We start from the raw sequence: 9,876 nt of genomic DNA, 5'->3' as shown, positions 1-9,876 counted from the left end.
ATTCAGACCAGTGTTGCTGGGGTAAAGGGGAAACAGGGCCAGAAAGAACAGTTTGCTGTGCATGCAAGGGCAGTTTTGTTTCTTTGATATATCTGAAAAATTGCTTTCAAGATTACATGTTAAATACTTTAAAAAATTTATTAAACACATAAAACATACCTCTTGTCCAAGATCAAAATAAATTTGCTTTCCCAGTCATAAACAACGAAGCAGAGAGGAATGTAAAATAAGTTGTATTTCAGTCATCACTATTACATATACTTTGTCAGCAGGGGACTGGAAAACTGGATCCCATACAACCCAGGTGACAGGACTGGGGAGATAATCCCCTTAGAACAGCTGCAGCTCTGCTAGAACCAGGTTCATCTACCAGCAGGATGGTGTGTCACTGCAGAATAACGTTCTGCCACTTTCTCTCGTAAAGGAATGGTGAGCACTGTGTGCATCCTCTGGCTTTTCAGATTCATGCAGAAACGTTAAGATGAAAATGAAGACCCATTCTAAGAATATCCCTCACCTCCGGATTCTTATTTGCATTGCACAGCAGCTGTGCTAATAGTCATCACTCTGTGAAGGATGACACATGTTTCCAAACCTGGTCCTGCCAGGGCCCAAGAAACTGATGCTCAGGAGGTCACTCTGGGGAGAAAGAAAGAAAAAAAGATGGGATAACAAAGAATACTAGGGTGAAAAATTTTATTTCAGAGATGTCATTCATCCATTTGTCTGTCTTAGGTATTTCTAAAGTGCCATAGTCTCACTGTAGTATCTAAACACCATTACCACAATGCGAATTTACACTATTCTACAGAGCTCCCTCAGCTGGCAGGAGGATCTGGGCACCAGCTGGTGGCCACAGGTCTGCGATAGAGTGTGCTAGGGATGGTCTGCTGGAATGATAGTAACTAATTACCTTTTGGTTTTTCCAGTAGTCTCCCACTATGATCCTGAGGGAGGAGATGGCTGGTAGAGAAGCCAGTGAGCTAGCTGCTGTGAAAGTAAACCTTCTGCTTCTTGACTTTTTGCACATGCCCATACCTCTGTCTTCTGAATTTGGCTCGTGAGTTTGTGCTGCCCACAAAGCAATTAAATCCCTGGAAGAAGAGGAACATACCCTGTAACTTCTGCAACAGCAAAGGAAGGGTGGCGCCCAGATTCTCCTCTCCAGCTAGATGATCACGAACAGTAAAGGGTAGACAGGCTATGGAAATTAAATTATTTCAGCCAAATGACACTGAACAGGGAAAACTAACACTGTTAGTTTTGAGGAGAGGAACTTCAGAAGTTCCTGTGGAGAGGAACTTCAGAAATGTGCTTACACTGGTGAGCAACCCAATCCTAGCCACTAAGACTGCTGCACTGGCAATGTGCTGTGAACCCTAAGGCAACTTTGATTTGGCATACAGTTTTAAATAAGTTCATAAAGATCTTAGAAATAAATGCATGTCAATCCTTTTAATTTATAGAGCACTCTTAAGTATACACAGCACTTCACAAAGCATGTAGAAAGGAAAAGAAATGCTCTGAGGACTGCTGCGAAGGTATATTTGGGGGCAGCTGGCTTCTCAAACCAGAATCTCGATGTGAGAGGGTTTCCCTTTGAGTTGAGCTGAGCTATGTGCAGACCTGGGTTTGATTTCATTGATCTGCTACAGCAACTCCATTCAGATTGCCAAAAAAAAGTTGCATTTACGATGCCTTTCCCTGGCAAACAGGGCTTCTCAGCCAAACAGACAGTTCTAGTGCTGTAGGAAACTTAAACCAGAATGGGACAGACCCACACAAATTGATCAGTTCTACAGCTGGACCGCAGCATAAGCTTTGAATTCAGTTAAAAATGAGCCTACCAACTGAGAGCTGTAGTATCCCTTCTGAAAGTCTGCTAGCAAATGAAAATCTTGATGCTTCTGGAACCAACTAGGTGACAATGAGTCACATTTCCAAACCACTTTCCAGAAGTGGAATAGAAATCACAAAGTCATTGGTTTGAAGCTGTTCATAAAAAAAAAAAAACTAACACGAAGCTAAAAGCAAAAATGTGCATTTGCAAATGAAGGCTTTGGTTCCTGTGTAAACAAAGCCCACCCCATTTCTGAAAGCTCCTTCTACTTCCCTGAGCAGCTGCACATAAAGGTGCCTTGTTCCTCTAGGAGCTGCAAACAATTTCATGCTCCCCCTACAGCTCCTTTTTATTAAACTATATGAACATAACATTTTATCAGCAGTTGGGTGTCAAGAAGTGGCTCGGGGCTTGCAGAAAGGATCCCTGCAATCCCCTGGGAGTAGCAAGTTCTGTAGAGCAAGCCATTCACAAGCATCCCTGCCCAGCAGCTGCTCAAATCCATGGATCCTCTTAGCGTCTTTATTTCCTTCATCTCTTCTCCACCACAGCTCCAGTCCTTTCACTGGCTTCAGTCTGCATTCCTTTTTTTCAGAGACCTACTGAAGCCATGGAGCCAGCTGCAGGATTAGTAAGGTACACTGCAAAACCAGAAATCTTTTCTAAGCTCCAGCAGTGCTGGATAAGCACACGAGTCAGGTATTGTCACTAAAATGATCAGCAGCAAAACAGTCAAAAATATAAACAATGTGAAGTGTTGCACTGCAATTCCTTCTAGTTAAAACCATGGGGGGGTACATCCTACAACTGCCACTGATATGTACCTGTGTAAAATGAGGGGGAGAGCACTACGCTGAGTGACATTTAGAAGTCATTCCTTGCAACCATAGGGGCCACACATTTTTATAGATATATAAATAAACCAACTCAATTCCCGGTCTTATACACACACACACAAAGTAATCAGTATAAAACTGAATGTCCTGATGTGAAAATTCACACGTTTTGGTACAAAATCTATTTCTCCCAGCTTCTTATTGAGAAATGCTATTATATACAGTATGTTTAGCGTTTTGAGAAATACTGATATGGTGTAGTGTCACACAGCTGGCCATTTTGACCACTGCCATGGTGTGTGCACACATGATCGCTCACATGTGAGCGTGAAGATACACTTAGTATAAAAGCTAGTTCATACATATGTGAATACATACATACAGATGTTATTTACACACACGCACACACTGATCAAAACGGGACATGAGAAATACTGGTATGGAATCAGGTCAGTCCTAGTACACTGTTGTTCTGTCCCATTTTTGCAACACAGCTTATACCAGCCCACTTGAACCGTATCTGTGAATCTGAATTCTGCAGAACGAGGAGGCTACCAGTACAAACTCACAGGCGACCTTCATACACCTGTCAAGTTGCGTACCACAGTCTTAGCAGCAGCAAGTATAATTCTGATTATTATTTTTTTAAGCCTCCAGGTATGATAGTTTTCTATATCAGTTACCCACCAGTTCTGAGATTCCAGAACAGGCCACGTCCCTATCCCACAGCTCCCTCGTTGCTGCCATCCAAGCAGCATTTGTAGAAAATCTTTGCAGGCATGCCTTCCTTCTCTGGTTCAGGGTATGCCTACATGTTCCTTTTATAAGCAGACTCAAGTGGTCTTGGCCTGTGCTTCAAGTTGGCCCGTACGCTGTATATGCATAATGCAGAGTTTCTCAGCAGGACTTACTTAGTGTTGACCTTCCTGACTGCTGTAGGAGACACAGAGCTCCATAGACACGAGCCTCCATAGACCTGTGCACTATTATATAGGTCACAACATTTCAGCTGCAAGTGGAACAAAGTCCCTTAAGGACCCCAACTCCCATCTTATTTCCCTTGACATGACCACACATGCATATGTTCCATGACCAAGCAGCTTCTCATCATGTGACCTGACGCTGTGCGTTCTCTCTGCAGGCTCCCAGGCAGATGCCTCTCATGGGGAGGTGGGAGAAAACATCTGCACCTTGGCCACGTGGCAGATGGCATCCGATTCTAGTACTGGGGAAGGAGGATGACAGGGCCTTGGGATGCAGAACTACCCACCGCAACCACTGCTCATTTTCTGTCCATGCCCGAGGTGTGTTGGGAGGAGGACGTGACTGAAAAGGGCAACATGGGCCAAAGGCATTACTCTGGCCAGCTGCCTATAATCCAGGGACCCTGGTGTAGTCACACCCTTGTCCACCCCCTTGTCCCTTAGGCACATTTTGGACAGGCCTGGACCAGGAGCTGCATCCTAGATCACCCCCAGACCACACCTAGTGACGCTGCCTACCACACATGCACCCGCTGGTGTGAGACTAAGTAGGAGTTGCGACTGAAGCTCTTCCCACAGTGGGAGCACTTGAAAGGCTTCTCCCCAGTGTGGGTACGACGGTGACGGATGAGGGTAGAGTTGTCACTGAAGCAGGTCCCACACTCAGCACACTTGTAGGGCTTCTCCCCAGTGTGGGTGCGACGGTGCTGGACAAGGTGCGAGCGCTGGCTGAAACTCTTTCCACAGTCAGGGCACAAGTATGGCTTCTCACCTGTGTGGACACGCCGGTGGATGACCAGCTTAGAGCTCTCACTGAAGCACTTGTTGCAGTCAGCACACTTATAGGGCTTCTCGCCTGTGTGGAGCCGCTGGTGGGCAATGAGGTTGGAGCTGTCGCTGAAGCGCTTCCCGCACTGGGGGCACTTGTAGGGTTTCTCACCCGTGTGAAAGTTGGCGTGGCGGAGCAGGCCTGAGTTCTGGTAGAAGTTCCTCCCACACTTGGCACAGACATAAGGCCTCTCGCCAGTGTGGTTGCGCTGGTGCTGCACCAGGTGGGTGCTCTGGCTGAAGCTCTTCCCACAGTCCTTGCATTGGTACGGCCGCTCACCTGTGTGGACGCGCTGGTGCTGGATGAGGTGGGAGCGTCGGCTGAAGCTCTTGCCACAGTCAGCACACATGTACGGCTTCTCCCCGGTGTGGATCCTCTGGTGGCGGATTAGGTCGGAGCTGCGGTTGAAGCTCTGCCCGCACTCAATGCAGATGTAGGGCCTCTCTCCCATGAATGCTCGCTGGTGCACCACTGTCTCCTTCCGCTTCCGAAAGCCGCAGCGAGAAGTCTTCTCTGGCCCTGTCTCTGGGGAGAGAAGATCTGGCCTCGGACGGGACACTTCCTGTTTGCAGCCCGGAGGAGAAGCTTCCCTCATGAAAAAGTCCGAAATGGCCCTGCAGGGTTCGGCTGCCTCCGGCCCATCTCGCTGGAGATCCCCCTCATTTTCACTCATGCTCCCATCACCTGCTGGGACAGAAGGAAAGTCCAGACACAACCAACACCTTTAGTCACGGCCCGCACCCCCTCTTCTCCACCCAGCTTGGCCACCGCTGCCGCCCCACACGGCCCCTCGCCATGTGCCGCGTCCTCCCGCCCAGACCGTCCCGGCTCCGCTGCTTCCAGGGGAGAGGCGAAGGCGTCGGCGCCGGCTCCATCCTCCCTCGCTCTCTGCCACCCGCCTGAGAGGCCATCCCTGTCACCCCCGACCGACAAGGGCGCTGGGGAGGGGGCGCACCCCGCGCCCGCCCCTACCGCCGGCGGCGGCTTCCCCCGAGGCGGCTGGGCGAGCTGGGCCGGGGCACGGGAGGCCGAGGCGCTGGGCCAGGGAAGGAGCTGCCGGGAGCAGGGGGAGGAGGCAGAGCGAGGAGGCGGGGAAGCCGGCAGGCAACGGCGGGGCCTGGCGGCGGTGCCCGGCCGACCATCCCGAGCCCCACGGGCAGCACCGGCGGCGACGCTGCGGGAAAACCAACCCCCGCAGCCCGGCCCCCGGTCCCTCAGCTGCCCCCGCCCGGGGCCGGCGACCCGCCCTGCCCATCTCACCTCCGCCCGGCGGCGCGGCCCCAGCCCGACCCGGGCGGGGCGGAGGGGGCGCCGGGCGCAGCCCCGGCTGGGCGCGACGCGGCCAGCGGCCGCGGGGAGGGGAAGTTCCCCCGCGCGGGGCCCGCCCCGTCGGCACTTCCTGCGGCTCCCGGGAGGCGGCCGGCCGGCCTCTATGGTTGTAACCCTTCCAGCCCCGGCCCGCCCAGCCCTCCGCTCCTCACCCCGGCGGCGGCGGCCGGAGGTTCCCCTGGCCGGGCGCGGGGCTGCGGGAGGCCCTGGCAGGCGAGGCCCGGCCCGGCGGCTGGGCTGGGCTGGGCTGGGCTCGGCCGCCGGTGGAGCCCCTCCCCGCCCGCGGCGTCTCCCGCCGGCCGCTCCCGAGCCGGGGCGCACCTCGCAGCCTCCCCCGCTGCCCCGGGGGCCGCCGCCGCCCCGCCGAGGCCTGCCCCGCCGCCGGCCGCCCCCCGCTGCCCGCCCCTCCCTGCCCCGGCGCACTGCCGCTGCCCCAGCTCCTGGCCCCGCTCAGGGACTTGGAAGGAACGAGGAGAGGCGGGAGCGGGTCTCCGGCCAGGCGGCATGCCGACGCGGGACACATAGCGGGGCCTGGGCACGGTCGGATCTAGCCGTAGGGGTGCAGCCCCGCTCGCTGGAAATGCAGCATCTGCGCTCAGTCGGCGACCACGGGGCAGTGGGAAGCAAAAAGGACCGAGGTTTTGTGGGCCGCCTCCGCTGGCCGTCCTGCTCTCCTGCCCTGCCCGTGCCCTGGCTTCCAGTTCTTGCAATGCTGTCCCGCAGCCTCTCCTCTGCTGTGCAGCCTTCACAAGCTTCCTCCCACTGCCACATTTTTCTGTTGCCTGAGTTGTTTTCTTCACCTAACACTCGCCAGCATGTCTCTGCATCGCAACTGTCTCTGTTTCCTCCCTCACATGTCTTTATTCGGGCTCTGAAATAAATAGAAGGCTCTGGTGAGACCTTACTGCAGCCGTTCAATGCTTAAAGGGGGCTTCTAAGAAAGATGGAGAGAGAGTTTTTACCAGGGCCTGCAGTGACAGGACGAGGGGCAGTGGTTTTAAACGGAAAGAGGGTAGATTTGTATTGGATTTAAAGAAGAATTTTTTTCCAGTGAGGGTGGTGGGACACTGGAACAAGTTGCCCAGAGAAGTTGTGCATGACCCTTCGTTGGAAATGTTCAAGACTAGGTTGGACGGGGCTTTGAGCAACCTGCTCTAGTGAAAGATGTCCCTGCCCATGGCAGGGGATTGGACGAGATGATCTTTGAAGGTCTCTTCCAACCTAAACCATTCTGTGATCCTATGATTGCCAAATACCAGCACCAGACAGGTTTCCAAACTGCTCTATAAATGAGGAACAGTGGCTGCTTTGACAAAAGGAGACTCAGAGCGCATGGGAAAAAAATTCAAAATTTTTTATTTACCAAAAGGCACAAAAGAAGCCTAGATTTTCATGAGACTTTCATGCAGTTGAGTCATGCATTTGGAAGTACTGAATCAACTAAGAGGACAGGACACGCCTATTTTTGGCTTGGGATGCAAAGGTTTGCAGAACCTGAACTGATACTTGTCTCTATGCTTAAATACTGACATGAATATTCCTTAAAAAATTTACTACGATTTTTAAATAATCCGAGTTAAATGCTAACATTTTCCACAGTTATTCAAAGCAGAAGAAACAAAATACTTTTTTATACTTTGGTGTCCTTGAACAAACTTACCACAACTTTTCCTTCTGACCTGATATAGTGAGAAAACAGCTGTGTTGTCCCCACTGTGCATGCTGAGTTGTTTCCTGATTTATTCCCAGTCCCATTTAAATGGCTCTGTCTAGCAATTGTTCTGCAGACCTTACACCCAAGTGCTGCTTCAGTGACATAAGTGTCATTGACCAGGAGAATTAGCCATTGGAAGAGAGAAATTAAGTTGTGCAAATAAGAAAATGTGTTCACATGAGATGGAAAAACAAGAGGAAGGATCAGTGAAGTACATACCCGCTGAGTGCCTGGTATAGTCAACCAGAGGAGGAGAAAGCCTTTGCTGAAGGCTTTCACAGAGGCTGCGAGGGAGCACAGTTTAAAATCCTGAAAAATAAATTTTAAGGAGCAAGTGGTAAATGGGAAAAATGTGGTAGCGATTGTGTTCAGCCTGCATTCCGCAAGCTGGAGATGGTGCTCAGGATGTATACCTGGAAAATAATCGCAGGTAGGGAAAATCGAACCTGGGCTCAAGTTGTCAGTGAGGCAGCTGCAGGAGTACAGCACAGAGGAAGGTTACGTTAATATTTACATGCCAGTGCAAAGGAAGATGGTGATGCTAGGACAGGACAACATCAACCTCACAGAGGGTGGAGGCCCAAAGGAAGTGGGTATGAAAAAGGAAGAGGACCTATGGTTGTTTGGGAATGTGTTTTTTCTGTCTCTCAGAAGAAGTACTTCCATACCTTTGGAGTGTCATGGCTGAAGGAAATGGAAATGAAGCCAGTCATTCACTGGGTAAGGGAAAGCTGGGAAAATGGCCAGGGACGCACTGCTAAAAGCTTTGAAACACAATACTCACAGAGGTGAGCATCATCAGAATAACAGCAATAAAGGCTGGAGGATGACAGCAGGATGGTTTGTTGTGCATAATTTATAGTAGTTTAATTCATACCAAAATAATTTATAATAAGGATTTTAATCATAGTTTAAATCACTAAGTGAGCAAATTTCAATTAAGCGATGTTAATCATATTTTGTAGGCATACATTTTAAGGGTTTTCTTCACTAAAGGAAAGATTGATTCTCATTGTTTGCTGAACATTCAGAAATCTTAAACTAAGAGTAATCTTCACAAAATAACCCTTTTTTGTTGTTAGCGAGGAGAATACACTACATATACACACAAGTAGTTCTATAAGTTAACATTTATTTATTTAACCCACATAAATTTTCAATGTCATGATTTTGTAAACTGTTGAATTACACTTCCTATTTATTAAATAATTCCTTTGTTTATTCCAGACTTGACAAGATGTTTGTGGAATTGGAATAATTGAAAAAAATAGAAATTTCAATGTCTTATAAGTGAAATATGATGAACAGATCTGAGAAATGCTTTATGTTTAAAGTTTGGATATTTATTAAACAGAGCCTAAGAAACTGAGATGATAATTGTAATAAAACTCACACCTAATGATTATTCACATTGGAAGGGGAAACTAAGCTTTCTGGCTTTAATATTGTCTAAGTTTGTGGTTGATTTTCTTTAAGGCCTTGGCAACAGGTATACTGTGCGTCAATTTTTTTTTTTAATGTAATATAAGCCAAATTATTTTTATAGGTTACTGTAAATCTGGGCTTTAAAATGGATGGCCATCTTTTCATGTTTAATTTAAATAGGTTTAACTGGGGAAAAAATTACACTCAAATTAAAAAAAATAGATATTTCTAGTTAAAAAAACAGAACCACAAACAAAATATTTATTAACAACTTGGGTGGCTGCTCTTGCTTTCACACCATTCCCTTCCCAGACTTTCTCCCATTTCAAGTGCTCTGTGTCCTCCGATGTGTTGATAAATAACATGCAGCCTTCTAGTTCCCAAACCAAACTGTCTTGTTATTAAGATAAAGTCTTACAGAAGGACTGGGTCATGGACACTGGCTTCTTGATAGCTCCCCAAGTTCCTCCTTCTTCTCCTCCTCCTTTGAAATGCTGTGCAGATTCCTCTCTCTTTCCCTTTAGCAATTCATACCGTGTCGTGTGTACCAGTCTGTGGTGGTTTGCTGTGGTTCCCAGGGTATGATCCATCACAGGTTTGTGGCCATCAACTACATTCAGCTGTGGCTCTTCAGGTCTCACAGACTGTGAAGAATAATGGTCTTCAAACCGTTTTCCCTCTTCTTGTTTCTGTTGATGGAGAATTTCCTTCTGCCCACTGCAGTTCTCCTGGTTGCATTGGAAGGTGTCTTGTTCCCTGTACACTTACATGTTTCATCTCCTTTGGGACTCTGAAGTGAGGTGAGGCTTTTTCAGCACTCTTTTTGTCATGGCCCCATCTGTTCAGATGTATTAGCTGGTTACTGCCACTACTTTGCTGTTACCTCCAGTTTTGTCCCAGGTTTATACCCACCTCTTGCC

The 9,876-nt window shown here is 48.9% G+C and overlaps 1 protein-coding gene across 6 annotated transcripts; it reads right to left on the bottom strand.

The window, feature by feature from the left end:
* Positions 1-217: 217 nt before the first annotated feature.
* LOC142412717 (uncharacterized) lies at positions 218-5,900 on the bottom strand. 6 transcript variants are annotated; one of them, XM_075508454.1, is made up of 4 exons: positions 5,749-5,884; positions 4,179-5,172; positions 914-1,094; positions 218-639 (listed from the first exon to the last, which is right to left on the bottom strand). In XM_075508454.1, the coding sequence occupies exons 2-4, from the start codon at positions 5,159-5,161 to the stop codon at positions 553-555; spliced, it is 1,251 nt and encodes a 416-aa protein (XP_075364569.1). In that variant the 5' UTR covers positions 5,162-5,172; positions 5,749-5,884; the 3' UTR covers positions 218-552. The 6 variants fall into 6 exon arrangements, 5 of the variants coding, with proteins under 5 accessions (XP_075364569.1, XP_075364561.1, XP_075364551.1 ...); XM_075508446.1 differs by lacking the exons at positions 218-639; positions 5,749-5,884 and adding an exon at positions 5,461-5,637 and having other exon boundaries at positions 656-1,094; positions 4,179-5,175; XM_075508436.1 differs by lacking the exons at positions 218-639; positions 5,749-5,884 and adding an exon at positions 5,461-5,637 and having other exon boundaries at positions 656-1,094.
* Positions 5,901-9,876: the final 3,976 nt, after the last annotated feature.

Source organism: Mycteria americana, chromosome 1 (genome assembly GCF_035582795.1).
Source record: "Mycteria americana isolate JAX WOST 10 ecotype Jacksonville Zoo and Gardens chromosome 1, USCA_MyAme_1.0, whole genome shotgun sequence".
Lineage (NCBI taxonomy): Eukaryota > Metazoa > Chordata > Aves > Ciconiiformes > Ciconiidae > Mycteria > Mycteria americana.
This window is presented reverse-complemented; position numbering and strand designations above follow the sequence as displayed.

What these genes read in the sequence shown, in the direction of transcription:
- LOC142412717 (XM_075508467.1), bottom strand. Translation starts at nt 5,161, where the DNA reads ATGAGTGAAAATGAGGGGGATCTCCAGCGAGATGGGCCGGAGGCAGCC. An exon ending in CACCAGCGGGTGCATGTGTG is followed by an intron (nt 1,095 to 4,178) that starts GTAGGCAGCGTC and finishes CTCTTCTTCCAG; the next exon opens with GGATTTAATTGCTTTGTGGG.